This window comes from Pseudophryne corroboree, chromosome 2 (assembly GCF_028390025.1).
Source record: "Pseudophryne corroboree isolate aPseCor3 chromosome 2, aPseCor3.hap2, whole genome shotgun sequence".
In the NCBI taxonomy this organism is placed as follows: Eukaryota; Metazoa; Chordata; class Amphibia; order Anura; family Myobatrachidae; genus Pseudophryne; species Pseudophryne corroboree.
The window spans coordinates 864,286,104-864,303,199 of record NC_086445.1 but is presented as its reverse complement, the minus strand read 5'-3'; the positions used below and the strand labels follow the sequence as shown (position 1 = coordinate 864,303,199).

General features: G+C 45.4%; 1 protein-coding gene across 1 annotated transcript in view; it reads right to left on the bottom strand.

The window, feature by feature from the left end:
- SUPT6H (SPT6 homolog, histone chaperone and transcription elongation factor) overlaps positions 1–17,096 on the bottom strand; it is a 288,449-nt gene that overhangs the window by 116,002 nt on the left and 155,351 nt on the right. Inside the window, exons 18-20 of the mRNA XM_063955884.1 lie at positions 1,826–1,965; positions 1,573–1,690; positions 1,408–1,484 (exon numbers count right to left, since the gene is read on the bottom strand). Of these exons, the coding sequence (XP_063811954.1) occupies positions 1,408–1,484; positions 1,573–1,690; positions 1,826–1,965 (335 nt within the window). The remainder of the gene's footprint in view (positions 1–1,407; positions 1,485–1,572; positions 1,691–1,825; positions 1,966–17,096) is intronic.

Here is a 17,096-nt window from a genome sequence, read left to right as displayed (position 1 = left end):
ATTGAAGAGCGCTGTCTGCAAATTGCACCAAATTGCCCAGACAAACTACACTGTGCCCAGTCCAAAGCTAAAGGCTTTTACGCTCACCAATCAGGGTTACCCTGTAGGTGAATATTGGGATTAAAGTCTGTTCTACTCGCCCATTGTTGTGCAGCATACCAGATTTTGTGGGTCTGGCCAGGTTTGTTTAGAAGTCAGCATTTCAATTGACCACTTCAGCATGAAAGCCACCACATCATCCTGGTTCCACCTAGAGGAACCACCTGTTACTTTCCCTGACAAAGGACTCTGAAAAACCCCAAATGGGTCAGGATTGCGGCAGCTATAGTGTTTTCCAGTGGAACTGATGGTGACTTGAAGAGCGAGCTCATAGTAGATTTTTCAAGCCCCAATCTAATAACTCAAGAACTGAAATAGGCAGATAACCCTCCAAAGCCAAATGACCCTTCAGGCGAAGGTAATTGACCAAAGCTCCTTAACCCTGATCCATCATCAAGATTGTTAATATGCAACTGAAAGAGAAGCATCCATGGTCAAAGAAAAATTCAGCAATGACTACCAGAACGCAAACGATATTAGGCAATAAGAGTGCTCTGTATCTCAGTGAAACAGTATGTCATTGTCCCCACTCACAGCATGCACTAGAGGACAGGTACACAAAGGTAAGAAAGCTAAGAATCATGTGACCCTGAAGGCAAGAATTTGCTTCCCCAAGACAAGACCACTCTAGTAATAGTGGCGCCAGGCATGGATAATGTTAGAACTGACATGTCTCCAATTATTTCCAATACCAATAGAATGAAGCAAGAGCAGAATAACAGAGCTTGTGTGATGTCAGAAAGTCTGTCCAGGGATGGATAATACTGCATCTAAAAGGCCGCCATAACCTTACCAGAAAGACTGTACAAACCTTCACATAACCAATGAAGAAGGAACATGGAAACACAACTTGAACTGGTCAAAAAACCCATATTCCTAAGTAGTGTCTCAGAAAGCTCGTGAAAAAACCCTGGGAAGGAACAAAGAGGATAGACTATCTTGTACGGTCACCACTGCAGGACAGTCGGCTGTACTGTGTCAGATTGAGGGAGCAACTGTTCTCCAGACCAACAGAATGCCGAGGGTCACACAACAATGAGGCATCTTGAACCTAGAGCATATCCAATAACTAAAAGCAGTACTATTCTTTAATAAATACATATTTTGTTTAATCTTTATCTTTCAAGTTCGTTACATTGCAGAATACATTTTTAGTTTAATATTAATTCAATATTTTATCCCAAAGAGGGGTAGTTTCTGGATTCTTCACCTTTAATTATATGGGAGCTCCGCCACATGTACATCTACTTACTATTTAACACTACAGTTTAATTTTTTATTTTTTAATTAAAACCCCCCTAATCTTACCGATTCTCGCTGGAAATGGCAACAACATGAGGCTTCTTGCTTATCAAAAACTTTTTCAGAGTCTCCATGTCATGGGCCTGCCATATGAAAAAAGAAAATCTCAGTGTTTCACTCTACTAAATCATACTACAGTAAGAAGTATTGTCTAATGAAATTAGCTCAGACCTTTCGTTCTCTTTCCTCTTCCCTCCAAGCATTTTTCCTCTTGGTAAAGTACGGCAAACGCAGGAAGTCTGTCACATCACCCTCTCCATTAATGAGGGCACAAAACACAGGGTGATCCCTGCAAGAAAGTATACATAAAAAAATGACCAGATGTGTAACAATATGAAAAGTATACCATACTCAGTAAAATAATGCAAAGGCAAAAGGCTACACTAAGGTGAAGCAGTGGATCATTAGTCCTTTACAAGCATACCTGGCAGAGGAGTAGGCGATGCCCAGTACACGGAGTCCTTTTCCCTGGCTCTCCTCCATGAAGTCATCATCTTCCTCCACTTGCTGGTCAGGCCGGTATGGTGCCACTTTAAGCCAGTTGTACAGCTTTCGGCTACAAGACTTGAGAGGAAGAAAAAAAAAGAGTCATCAACCATATTTTCCATGTTAAAACATTTACATACTATTCAATAGCAACATTATAAAACAATATTAACAATAACAATGAGGTAGACATCAAACACTTAATTTCCATGCTTGTTTCGGCATAAAAGTTGGACACTTAAAGGTTAACTTTGTTGAAGGCTGAAGCGCCTTCCTTCTCCAACCCCTCACTCTCCAGCTGATATAGTGCAAAGCCCCAAAGGAAAGGGTAAACAAAGGAACAATGAAAACCACACTTTACAAAACAGCAACAGAAATGAATAATGAGCATGTTGCCCAAATGGACTCTGGGATTTAATGCACCTGGAGAACAGTGCTGTTCTGCTATGAATATTGGGATGTTCAAAAGCTGCCCCTAGGGGAGGGTATGTTCAGACAAAGCTGAAAACAAAACTATGTCCCGAAACGAACATTTGGTGGAGACATGCTGTGCCGCTCATAAGAACTAACTGATCTGGTAAATAGGTATATGTTCCAGATCAAGCCTGTTGTACAGCGGCCCTGAAGTATCCGGCTATAATCTGTTTAGGTGCTGGTTAAACCCTTGCAAAATAGCAGAATATCAGTCCTTGGAACACTAGAAGTACTTCAACAGCTACTGGTATTAAAGCTAGCTGTCTGAGTCCTGATATAAAATGAACCCTGTGACAGGAGATCTTCCTGCAGAGGAAGTCATCAACCTGGGAGAGTTGCCATTTGAAGAGAATCAACAGGCCTTTATTAATCTATCTGGGTCCACAAGGAACACCAGAACCTATTTCACAGCAGGTTGAGATTTTTTTTTTCTCTTGTACTCCTGGGAATTACTGTGATGAGGCTGAACAATCTGTAGCCATTATGCCACCTGAGACTGATTGCGTCCTTTCTATAGCTCTCCTATCAATCCTGCAGTTCTTTGCCAGTATGACTGGGGAATGTGAAGCTCCTGCCATTTTTCTCATTATTCATACTATGCTCCTTTAGGAACAACCAGGACTGAGGAGCAGATATATTAAGCCTGGAGAAGTGATAAAGTGAAAGGTGATAATGCACCAGCCAAACAGCTCTTAATTGTCAAGGTACTGGCTGGGTTTGACAAATGACAGGAGCTGACTGGCTGGTGTGTTATCACCTTCCACTTTATTACTTCTCCAGGCTTAACACACCTGCCCCCGAGAGAAATGTCATTTAAATATGGTGGTCATTCTCCTATGAATTCTCATATAAGCTGGATCGTAATTGCTTCTCCATATTCATCCTATCAGGGGGTCGTGTACTGGCCGGTTTCGGTATGAATGGTCGACCATGTTATGGTCGACAGTCATTAGGTCAACTACTATTGGTCGACATTGGCATGGTCGACATGGACAAGTGGTCGACACTTGAAAATGGTCGACACACGAAAAGGTCAACATGAGGGTTTTTTTTTTACTTTTTTGGGTGTCGTTTTCTGCGTAAAGTGACGGGGAACCCCAATTAGTGCATCGTAGTCCACGTGGATCGTAAAGTATGGAAAAGTTCCCCAAAATATATATATTTTTAAAACTCATGTCGACCTTTTCACGTGTCGACCTTTCATGTGTCGACCATGTGTCCGTGTCGACCTAATGAATGTCGACCATAACATGGTCGACCATAACATTGTCGACCATCCAAACGGATACCGTCCTGGCCAGACTAGTGTGCTAATGTATAATATTATGGCTTGATATTAGGGAGGCCTTTTTCTTACATATTTCTCATTCTGGTGTGATCTCTCATATATCCTGTATGTTTTATTCTATTTTATCCTTTTGCTCTGTGTGTACTTACAAAATATTGCTAATGTTTATTGAATGATGCTCCATTTCAGTGTACTGCGGGAGAGCTGGAACCAGTTTAACACAGCTTAAGGTCATTTAGTTCTTTGCTCTTATTAGATATGAGTCTTTAATATATAGGAGTCTTTAAAATACTTACTTAGATGGGTAGGTGGGGCTTCTAGCTAGCGTAGTGTAATTTTTTGAGAGGGGGGGAGGGGGTGTTCCAAGGCAATTTGTTTTGTCTTGATGTAGGGGCAGATGTTTGACATTTGTTTTTTGTTAACTTTATATTGTATTGCTGGGTGACCTTATTTAAGATCTCTATTGCAGGGCATTTTTGCACATATCCCTTTTATTTTGACATATCTGCTTCCTGTATTTTTCACTTTATCCTACTTCGGGATATAAAAGCCCATATGGCTCCTGTGGGCTCTTGTAGTTTACTAGTATTATATGGGGTGCTTTGCCTACCCTGTTATTTCTGTATGCTGCTTATATCTGTACATAATGTCCCATGATAATCTTGAATGTATGTCGCATGTTCGACTATGTCTGCCACTATTATCTGTTCCAGTTAACCTTTTTTCATATCTGTTCGGGTGTTATGCATTAATATTTGAATAAAAAAATGACATAATTTAAAAAGAATATGAATCTATGCCCCCACAAATAACTATAGGCACTAAAAATTACTTGCTGTGAACTACAAATCTTAAAAACGCCATTTCTCCGGCAGGGTCCACAGGTTATCCACAAGATAACAATGGGATATGATGGAGTGACAGCGGATTGGCACCAAACGATCAAAAGCTTTCAGGCCTCCCAGGATGCAACAGGCCCCTCCATATATCACCACCCAATGGCTCAGGCAAATCAGTTTTTTGTTTGGTGCCCCAAGCTTTCTTGTTTTATTTTTATAGTCTTACTGGTTTTGAGCGATCTTTCTTAACAGCGTCTTATACGCATATTGGAAAGAGTCGCTCCAACAGCTCTCTGCCGGGTCGCGACAAACACCCACGAGTACAGTGCTGTTTCGGCGGGAGTCTGTCGGATATACTAGCAGGTCCATCAGACGTTACCAGGCTGGTAAGGCATCGGTTCCGCATAGCATGCATTGAATACGGACACAGCCGCACTGTTTTGGGAGGAGACTACCAAACAGTAGCTGACGCGCTGCCACCACAGGTGCTCCAGCGCTAGGCCTTAGGGATCAGAGGCTCCACGAATAGTATGAGGCCGTGATCCCTAGGGTTGATGTCAGCAGAGGGGAGTCAGACGCTCTCCTGCTCGCCCCTCCCCCCGGTTCATGACCAGTTTCCGCCGAGTCTCCCGCTATGAACCGTTTCCTCGCTTCCATCTCAGACGCTGCCACGAGGGGACTCAGTCACAGCATAGGCCGCTGCGTCTGTGTTCACTAACCGCTACCGCGAGGAGACCCGGTCGCTGCATAGGCGGCTGTGTGACTGGTGCGTCTGTGTTCACTGAGTGTCTGTGTCCGCTATGGGTTTCCGGAGTGGCAGTGTACACTAGTAGCGTCTGGATCCACTCAGCGTTCGCTAACGTATTGATCGATACTGGAAGCGAGGCGAGTCTCCCTGTATCCCACTCTGAGTACAGACTATAACGTACTAAATATCTATTTACTTGCACAGTATGAATAGTTAAGTTAAGTGCCTATTGCATATGAGTCTGTGTACATTTACTGTGGTTTTCTTCGCAATGCGTCTGAATACGTTAGATCTGTATAAAACAGAATTCAGTAATATGTACTCCTACATACTTTAAAATGTGTTTGTAGTTGATAATGTGCTCATATGACTAATATATAACGTGACTGACTGCTAGTGTGATTACTGACTTTAATATATGTTTGTCAGTTGTTTCTTCTGATCCTCAATGCCGATGCATGAATAGGGTCAGATTAATATCACTTTAGAAGGTTGAAGTGATTACAGTCACAAATTGTGTAGTACACTGTGAAAGTGCTGATTATTTATCATGTCTAAGAGCGGCAAAAGTGATGAAGGTACACTTGCAGTAACACCAACACTCATATCATGTTTGTCTTGCAAAACTGTATTATCCTCTCAGGCTTTCTGCGGGAGAAGGAATGGGGTACACTATTAACGCATACATGCAGCTCCCTACATAAACCGATGGTAAGTAAACCTTCACAGGCTACACAAGATGATTCATCGGAAGATGAAGATTCAATTTACTCTACTTCGGTATACGAAGAGGAAGATGAAAATTCAATTTACTCTACTTCGGTATACGAAGAGGAAGAAGAAGGTCTCAGCTCAGTGGATATAGCAGAATTAATTAGAGCTATGAAGGCCATTCTATCCTTAGAGGATTCAGCAGAGCCTGTGTTAAAAACCAAGGCACCTTTATTTAAACGTCCCAAAACAGTTAAGACTGAGTTTCCAGGGTCAGATCAGCTGACGGAAATCGTGGAAGAGGCTTGGGCTACACCCAATAAAAAATAAAGAAATCCCAAAAAGTGGGATTCCAATTATCCTTTTCCAGCAGGGGACTGTTTAAAGAGGGAGGTGGCTCCTAAAGTAGATACGCATGTAATTCGATTAGTGCGAAAATCTATATTACCTTTGCCGTCAACATCTTTAAATGATGTCACGGATAGGAGAGTGGATGGTTTTCTAAAAAACATATTTTCTCTATCTGGGGCAGTCATAAGGCCAGCCATGGCTTCGGCTTGGATGGCAAAGGCAGTGGCTGCCTGGGCTGATGCACTGGAAGAGGATGGTTTCTCAGTTTCTAGAGAACAAAAATCCTATATAGCTCATATTAAACAGGCTGCGGTATTCTTGGAAGAAGCGGCAATAGACATTGGTACTATTGCTTCTTGGGCATCAGCCTCAACAATAGCTGCTCGCAGAGCACTTTGGTCACGTACGTGGAAAGCCGATTCCGAATCCAAAAAGGTTCTGGAATCTTTGCTTTTGCTGGAAGTATTTTTTTTTGTAAAGAATTGACAGATATTCTGGAGTCAGAAGCAGACTCCAAGTAGGTCAAGTTTCCTTCCACATATAATCCTAAACCTAAGGGTCCAGTTTTTCGGCCCTTTTCGGTCACAAGGAGAAGCGAAGGGAAAAAGTGATCGTAAGCAGTCCCAATACAATAAGTTTGGTAAGTCAAAGAAGCATTGGGCTACCAGAGGACCAGCTACCAAGCCAGAAGATAAGCCATCAGCCTGATGGTGCGGGCCTCCCCCTGGGGGACCCCAGGGTAGGGGGACGGCTTCTTCAGTTTGCACAGATTTGGCAGTAGTATACAACAGATGCTTGGGTGCAAGAAGCGGGATCTGTGGGTTATGCTTTCGCCTTCAAGAAGCATCCTCCTCGAATGTTCTGCATCAGCCCGTCTTGGGTAGAGACGAAGGCCAGAGCCTTGCAAAAAGCAGTTCAGAAATTGCTTCAATCAGGAGTAATCATTCCAGTTCCCCCTGCACAACGGGGACAGGGTTTCTACTCCAACCTGTTCTGGTTCAGAAGCCAAATGGGTCTTTTCGACCCATTATCAAATTCAAAATGCTAAACAAATATATTTGGATATCGAGGTTCCACATGGAGACGTTACGCTCCATAGTTTTGGCCATGGAGCCAGGGGATTATATGGTATCCCTGGATATTCAGGATGCTTACCTACATGTTCCTATAGCACTGTCCCATCAGTGTTATCTCAGGTTCACCATCCTCCAGCAGCATTTTCAGTTCCAGGCCCTACCTTTTGGGTTAGCCACAGCTCCCAGAGTTTTTACCAAGATCATGGTGGTGATGGCAGCTTATCTCTGCAAGCAGGGGATAAGAATTTTTCCATACCTCGACGACCTTTTAATCCTGGCACAATCACAGGAATTGCTACTATGCCATCTCCAACAGACAATAACATGTCTGCAGAGGCACGGGTGGCTCATAAATTGGGCAAAGTCGTCTCTGGTTCCGTCACAACGTATGACTCACTTGGGGGATGTACTGGATTCAAGTCTGCAAAAGGTATTTTTACCTCGGAACAAAATATCCAAGGTACAGTCAAAGATTCAGGAGTTGTTACAGTCAAACAGTATCAATTCACGCAGAAATGCGAGTGATGGGTTTGATGGTGTCAACATTTGACATGGTGGAGTATGCGCAATTCCACTCAAGGCCTCTGAAGCATCTGATTCTGGCCAGATGGAATGGAGTACATCAGACAATAAAGAAACAGACGATGGTACTCCCAGCAAAGGTAAGAAGGTCGTTAGCCTGATGGCTACAGACATCGCATCTAGACAATGGGAGACCCTTTTGGATATCAGATTAGGAAATCCTGACAACAGATGCCAGTCTTCAGGGCTGGGGAGCAGTGTCCGGAAAATTATGGTTCCAGGGACAATGAACCACAGAAAAAAGTTGCCTGCCAATAAACCTGTTAGAACTTCGGGCCATATACATGGCACGGATTCAGTCAAAGGACACTCTTCAAGGAAAACCAGTCCAGATTCGCTCGGACAATGCAACGGTAGTAGCGTACCTCAACCATCAGACAGGAACCCGCAGCCAAACAGCAATGAAGGAGGTAAGCCACATTCTAAAGTGGGCAGAACTCCATCTCCCAGCCTTGTCCGCAGTATTCGTTCCAGGAGTCCTAAACTAGGAAGCGGATTTTCTCAGTCAACACGCCATTCAGGCAAGCGAATGAACTCTACACCCGCAGGTCTTTCAGACTCTAGTAGAAAAATGGGGATTGCCAGAGATAGATCTCATAGCATCCCATCTGAACAACAAAGTGTCCACATACGGGTCAAGAACAAAGGATCCCAAAGCGATCTTTGTAGACGCCTTGGGGGTCATTCCGACCCGTTCGCACGCAGCGGTTCTTTGTTGTGGTGCGAAGGGTTGGAACTGCACATGCACGGCGTGCGCATTGCGCACACGCGACGTCGCCAGGCAACATAGGGCCCAGCGGGGGGAAAAAGACGCAGCGCTGGATGGAAGAAGATTGACAGCGGAGAGGCGTTCCGGGGCGGATACTCACCGTTGGAGGCCGTTTTCGGGGAGTGGTAAGAAGAACTCAGGCGTGTCCATGCGAACGGAGGGCGGATGTCGGACGTCAGGACCGGGACCTTCATCGCTGGATCCATCGCACCGGGTAAGTAGCTGCAGGGCTGGTGTGGTTTTGCAGGAAACTTTTTAAGCATAGCAGGGCTGCACAGGCGATTGCAGCCCTGCTATGCTAAAATACACTCCCCCATAGGCGGGGATTAGTTGATCGCAGCAGCAGCAAAAAGTTGCTGGCTGCGATCAACTCGGAATGACCCTCCTTGTCAGTGAAATAGGACTTTCATCTGGCGTATCGGTTTCCTCCGATCACCCTGTTGCACAGGGTGGTGAGGAAAATAAAGCAAGCAAAGGGTGCCATGATTCTAATAGCTCCGGCTTGGCCCAGAAGGCATTGGTACACAGATCTGTAGAGAATGTCGACGGATGCTCCACTTCTGCTCCCTCAACGTCCAGATCTACTAATGCAGGGTCCTTGTTATCACAGACATCTGGATCGACTGTCTTTGACGGCGGGGCTCTTCAGACCTCTATCCTCAAGTCAAGAGGATTCTCACAACAGGTAATTCAAACAATGCTCAGAGCAAGGAAACCCTCCTCAGCTCATATTTATCACCGAATATGGCAAGCCTATATTCATTGGTGCAGTGAGAGAAGTATGGACCCGAAATCCTTCGGGGTTTCCAGGATCTTAGTTTTCCTTCAGGCAGGAAGGGATAAAGGTTTGAAGGTGGCTTCCTTGAGAGTTCAAGTATTAGCATTGACTGTATGGTTCCAAAAGAAAATTGGCAACTTACAGGATGTGCATACTTTTTTCCAGGGAATGCTGCGCATTCAAACTCCTTTTGTTCCTCCCACAGCATCTTGGGACTTAAGTCTAGTCCTCAAAGCTTTGCAAGTTGCTACGTTTGAACCACTTAATAAAGTGGATCTTAAATGGTTGACAGCTAAAGTTCTCTTTCTACTGACTATGGCATCAGTAAGAAGTGTGTCAGATTTAGGAGTGCTGTCATGTCGTTCTCCTTTTCTGATTTTTTATCCAGATAAAGCAGTTCTTAGAACTAGGTCTGGGTATCTTCCTAAGGTGGTGTCTAAATTCCACCTTAATGAAGAAATTGTAGTCCCGACTTTTCAGGTATCGGGACTTTCTGCGGGAGATGCGTCGCTGGACGTGGTCCAGGCATTAAGGATTTACGTGGATCGTACCAGTGCCATCAGAAAGACAGATTCTCTCTTCGTTCTCTACGGATTTCACAAGAGAGGATGGCCTGCTACTAAACAGACGCTGGCAAGATGGCTTTGAATGATGATTTCAGATGAATACTCTCAAGCGGATTTCCCTGCTCACTCTACTCGTAAGGTAGGTCATTCATGGGCAGCACAACATGGTGCTTCAGCAGAACAGATATATAAGGCAGCCACATGGTCTTCCATTAACACATTCATTAGACATTATGCCTTGGATACTTTTGCCTCTCATGACGCTGAATTCGGGCGCAAGGTTATCCTATCCAATAAGGAGCGTCCCCACCACTAAATTGCTTTGGGAAAACCCGTTGTTATCCTGTGGATAACTTGTGGACCCTGTCGGAGAAATATACGTTATGGTAAGAACTTACCATTGATAACGGTATTTCTCCTAAGTCCACAGGGATCCTACCCCGACGCACCTGATTTGAGGATACTTCTACTCACTAACCTCTTCCTTCTTGTATGGAAGGGTGTGCATGTGTGTGTTCTTCTCGCCTGATTAGGGCTCTACATGATGCTCCTGCCTATTGCTTTGGAATACAACTGATTTGCCTGAGCCAGTGGGCGGGGATATATGGTTGGGCCAGTTGCATCCTAGGAGGCCTGAAAGCTTTTGATCGTTTGGTGCCAATCCGCTGTCGCTCCATCATATCCCACTGTTATCCTGTGGAACCTGTGGACTTAGGAGAAATACCGTTATCAACGGTAAGTTCTTACCATAACGTATATACTGAACTTGGGCACCCAAAGGTGTTCAAGGACCTCCGGTTTAAGATGACCATAAATTACTGCAGGACCAAACAATAAAAAAAAAAAGAGAAGATGTTTGCATTGCAAACTTGAGTTTTCTGCTCATCTGGGGAAACTATCTGCCTTTTCTTTGTCGGGCGCCGCACCATCACCATGTTTTAAAAAGAAATGCACCCTGCCCATAATGGAGCGCCACGCTGATCTGGATCTTTCATTGGAGGAGATAAACCACGTTGGATGGAGGAGGTTTTACACATCCCGTCTCCTGTACTCCATAAGGAGTGTGCTTTTTTTTTAGCGGTTATCTGCCTATCCCATTTGTGTTCCGCCACTGCAGCCATTACTATATCAACTTTGCAGTGGTCAGGTTGTCAGATGCTGAACGGTTCTGTCCTCCTCGTCACTCCTCCTTTCCTCCATCCCACATGCCGCTCTCCTCCTCAGGCTGATGTGTGCCATGGAAAGGCTTGGAGCCAGAGGACATCAGCATTTGAAGATGTGGAGTGGCCAATAAATGAGGAGTCACTTGAGCAGATCCCTGTACATGAGCATGCTGAGCCACAACCAGTCCCCATACTGGGAAGACAGTTATCATGTGTGCTATAGCAACCTAGTATGGGGGACCACGACAATGCCCTGTTAGTCTGTGCCCTGGGCTCACATGTAGGCAGGGACCATAACACACATTTGCCATCAGCTGCCAGTGCAGAGATGCTAGATTTATTTAAAGCCATGGCGCCAAGTTATTCTGATGCTGCTTTGAAATGTCCTGCCAGGCTAAGCATGACCTAGGATTGCAACCTCATGGTTTGGAAACAATGAGATACCAAGGTAGACCAGAATTTTACTTTAAAAAGTTTCCATATTCACAGTCAGTTCCACTCTTGTTGCCCCAAGTACAGGAAGAGTTGTGGACCTAGAGAGTCACGTCACTGGAAGTAACATGCCACAGGAACCCTACACAGTATAAGAAATGTCAGACCCGGCCTAATACATGCATCCCAAAGATGCTCAGACAACTGAAAACAGGAGGGAAAGTAGCCTGAAGAAAAAAAAAAAAAAAGACGTAAACACCTTGGGTTGCAGAGGTGCCACACAAGCTACAACAGATCATGAACTATCACAAGCATAATATATATATGTATATATACACATATACATACATACATATACACATATACATAAATTCTTGGTTGCAATTGTTTTATTCAAGTTACAGATGTGTCCTTAAACATCCAGCCTCAATATGCCATGCAGTGCGAGATTCCTGGCATTGAGTGAGCCACCAGGTCCCCTGCAACTCTGCTAACATCGGGTGTCTACTTGTGCGGTCTTAGTCGCAATGCAGCTAGGACGCATGAGGCGGCTGTGCTGAATGTGTGTGAAAGTGTATACGGAGCAGAACACAATTTGTTTTGGAAATAAGCTGCGGCTACTGTAGCACTTTGTGTACAGATTCAGAGACTCCGTCGCATACAGATATACAAGTGTCATATCACATTAATCACACAGTTCCTTCGTGCATCCTGCTTGTATTTTCGGCAAAAGACGCCAGAGACGAGAAGATTCTCATTCAACCTGGCCTGTCAAGTGGGGCCATTTGAGTTGACCTGATTCATCCTAAAAAAGTCGGAAACTGACGTCTTTCCGACAAGGATACACCGCTAAGGGGGAGATATACTAGGCAGTGAAAAGAGTGGAGAAGTGAGCCAGTGGAGATGTTGCCCATGGCAACTAATCAGCTACTCTGAATAATTTTGTAGTTTGCAAATTATAAATGTTACTTCAATGCTAATTGGTTGCCATGGGCAACTTCTCCACGCTTTTCATTGCTTAGTACATCTCCCTCATAGCCACAGCACCACCATCCCAGCTAGTCCCCCACAATGTGAATGTGTCACAGTCCTCAGCATTGCAGCCACACCTTGTAGTGGTCCAGGAAAACGTAATAGGTGGGCCTACTCTACACAGTTGAAGTAACTTTTCACATGGAGTATCTTTCCAGTTACGTTTATGCCCCTGCACAGAAGTGGGAGCAGGCACTGTCTAACAAACACACCTGAATAGGAACATGCATTCCTCTAATGTCGTGAACTTGAAAAATTATTATTTTGCTGATTTCTAAATACAATTTTAATTAATCACTCAAATTAAAGCTCTTATAGCATGTGATCCCATCACGATCCCAAAATAAAACTTTGGGGATTAACAGTAAAAACAATTTTTGAGATTTTGTTTCAAAAGTTTTAAATATTGTCTTTTTGAGAAAACCAAAATTTTTTTTTTTTTTTTAAATGTTAACATTAAAAAATAAGATTTTTAACCTACCGGTAAATCTTTTTCTCCTAGTCCGTAGAGGATGCTGGGGACTCCGTAAGGACCATGGGGGTATAGAAGGGCTCCGCAGGAGACATGGGCACTCTAAAGACTTTAGATGGGTGTGCACTGGCTCCTCCCTCTATGCCCCTCCTCCAGACCTCAGTTAAAGAACTGTGCCCAGAGGAGACGGACAGTACGAGGAAAGGATTTTTGTTAATCTAAGGGCAAGATTCATACCAGCCCACACCATCCACACCGTATAACATGGAACATACGCAATCAGTTAACAGTATGAACAAAACAGCATCAGCCAAAGACTGATATTAACTGTAACATAACCCTTATGTAAGCAATAACTATATACGAGCCTTGCAGAAAAATGTCCGCACTGGGACGGGTGCCCAGCATCCTCTACGGACTAGGAGAAAAAATGATTTACCGGTAGGTTTAAAATCTTATTTTCTCTTCCGTCCTAGAGGATGCTGGGGACTCCGTAAGGACCATGGGGATTATACCAAAGCTCCCAAACGGGCGGGAGAGTGCGGATGACTCTGCAGCACCGATTGAGCAAACACGAGGTCCTCATCAGCCAGGGTATCAAACTTGTATAATTTTGCAAAAGTGTTTGAACCCAACCAAGTAGCTGCTCGGCACAGCTGTAATGCCGAGGCGCCTCGGGCAGCCGCCCAAGAAGAGCCCACCTTCCTAATGGAATGGGCCTTTACCGAATTTGGTAACGGAAATCCAGCCGTAGAATGAGCCTGCTGAATTATGTTACAGATCCAGCGAGCAATAGTCTGCTTAGAAGAAGGAGCGCCAACCTTGTTGGCAGCATACAGGACAAACAGTGCCTCTGTTTTCCTAATCCGAGCCGTCCTGGCTACATAAATTTTTAAGGCCCTGACTACATCAAGGGACTTGGAATCCTCCAAGTCACCCGTAGCCACAGGTACCACAATAGGTTGGTTCATATGAAACAATGAAACCACCTTAGGCAAAGATTGAGGAAGAGTCCTCAACTCTGCTCTACCCACATGGAAAATCAGATAGGGGCTTTTGTGAGACAAAGCCGCCAATTCGGACACCCACCTTGCAGACACCAAGGCCAACAACATGACCACTTTCCAAGTGAGAAATTTTAAGTCAACCGTTTGAAGAGGTTCAAACCACTGGGATTTTAGGAACCGTAACACCACATTAAGGTCCCATGGTGCCACTGGGGGCACAAAAGGAGGCTGGATGTGCAACACTCCCTTTACAAAAGTCTGGACTTCTGGGAGAGAAGCCAATTCCTTCTGAAAGAATATTGAAAGGGCCGAGATCTGTACCTTAATGGAGCCTAACTTTAAGCCAATATCCACTCCCGTCTGTAGAAAGTGGAGAAAACGGCCCAGATGGACATCTTCCGTAGGAGCATTCTTGGCTTCACACCATGATACATACTTCCTCCAGATACGGTGATAATGTTTCGCCGTCACCTCCCTCCTAGCCTTTATCAGAGTAGGGATGACTTCCTCCGGAATACCTTTCCCAGCTAGGATTTGGTGTTCAACCGCCATGCCGTCAAACGTAACCGCGGTAAGTCTTAGAACACGCAGGGCCCCTGCTGCAACAGGTCCTCCCTGAGAGGAAGAGGCCACGGATCTTCTGTGAGCATTTCCTGAAGATCTGAATACCAGGCCCTTCGAGGCCAATCTGGAACAATGTCTGCACACTTTTTCGTCTTATGATTCTCAATATTTTTGACATGAGCGGAAGAGGAGGGAACACATAGACCGACTGAAACACCCATGGTGTCACCAGGGCGTCTACCGCTACTGCCTGAGGGTCCCTTGACCTGGCACAATACCTCCGAAGTTTCTTGTTGAGGCGTGACGTCATCATGTCTATTTGAGGAAGTCCCCAATGACTTGTTATCTCTGCAAAAACGTCTTGATGAAGTCCCCACTCTCCTGGATGGAGATCGTGTCTGCTGAGGAAGTCTGCTTCCCAGTTGTCCACTCCCGGAATGAAGACAGCCGACAGCGCGCTAACGTGATTTTCCGCCCAGCTCAGAATCCTGGTGGCTTCCGCCATTGCCACTCTGCTCCTTGTCCCGCCTTGGCGGTTTACATGAGCCACGGCTGTGACGTTGTCTGATTGAATCAGAACCGGTAGGTCGCAAAGAAGATACTCCGCTTGTCGTAGGCCGTTGTATATGGCCCTCAATTCCTTGTGTGACTGCTCCCCATCCTCGGAGGCTCGCATCCGTGGTCACCAGAACCCAGTCTTGAATCCCGAATCTGCGACCCTCGAGAAGGGGAGCACTCTGCAGCCACCACAGGAGAGACACCCTGGCCCTGGGGGACAGGCTTATCTTCTGATGTATTTGTAGATGGGACCCCGAGCACTTGTCCAGAAGGTCCCACTGAAATGTACTCGCATGGAACCTGCCGAAGGGGATGGCCTCGGAGGCCGCCACCATTTTTCCCAATACTCGAGTGCATTGATGGACTGACACTCTTTTTGGTTTTAGCAGGTCTCTGACCATGTTCTGGAGTTCCTGGGTTTTTTCCCCTGGAAGAAAAACCCTCTTCTGTTCCGTGTCCAGAATCATGCCTAAGAAAGATAGCCGAGTCGTTGGAATCAACTGCGACTTTGGTAGATTTAGAATCCAGCCGTGCTGCTGCAGCACCCTCAAGGAGAGCGAGATACTTTTCATCAATTGATCTCTCGATCTCACTTTTATTAAGAGATCGTCCAAGTACAGGATAATTGTGACTCCCTGCTTGCGCAGGAGCACCATCATTTCTGCAATTACCTTTGTGAAAATCCTCGGGCCCTTGGAAAGCCCAAACGGCAACGTCTGAAACTGGTAATGACAGTTCTGTACAGCGAATCTCAGGTACGCCTGATGAGGGGGATATATGGGGACATGAAGGTATGCATCCTTTATGTCTAGTGACACCATAAAATGTCTAGTGACACTGGAGATCACTGCCCGGAGCGATTCCATCTCGAATTTGAACTTTTTTTAAGTACAGGTTTAGGGATTTTAGATTCAGAATGGGTCTGACCGAGCCATCCGGTTTCGGGACTACAAACAGGGTTGAATAGTACCCTTTTCCCTGTTGGATTAGGGGAACCCTGATAATCACTTGCTGTTGATACAGCTTTTGAATTGCAGCTAAAACTATTTCCCTCTCTGAGGGAGAAGCTGGCAAGGCCGACTTGAAAAATCGGCGAGGGGGCACCTCTTCGAATTCCAGTTTGTAGCCTTGGGATATAATTTCCATCGACCAAGGATCCACGTCTGACAGAACCCAGACCTGGCTGAAGAGTCGAAGACGTGCCCCCACCAGCGCGGACTCCCTCAGAGGAGCCCAAGCGTCATGCGGTGGATTTAGTAGAAGCCGGGGAGGACTTCTGTTCCTGGGAACTAGCCGTCGCAGGCATTCTTTTCCCTCTACCCTTACCTCTGGCGAGGAAGGAAGAGCCCCGACCTCTTCTGGACTTATGCGACCGAAAGGACTGCATCTGATATTGTGGTGTTTTCTTTTGCTGTGGGGGAACATAAGGCAAAAAAAGAGGATTTACCCACGGTAGCCGTGGAAACCAGGTCCTCTAGACCCGACACAAATAAGACCTCACCCTTGTAAGGTAAAACTTCCATATGTCTCTTTGAATCAGCATTCCCCCGTCCATTGGCGGGTCCACAGGGCTCGTCTAGCAGAAACAGCCATGGCGTTGGCTCTTGAACCTAACAGCCCAACGTCTCTCGCAGCGTCTCTCATATATAAGGCTGCGTCTTTAATGTGACCCAAGGTCAATAAAATGGTATCCCTGTCTAGGGTGTCAATGTCAGATGACAAGATATCTGCCCACGCTGCTACTGCGCTACATACCCATGCCGACGCTACCGCCGGTCTGAGCAAAGCCCCCGTATGTG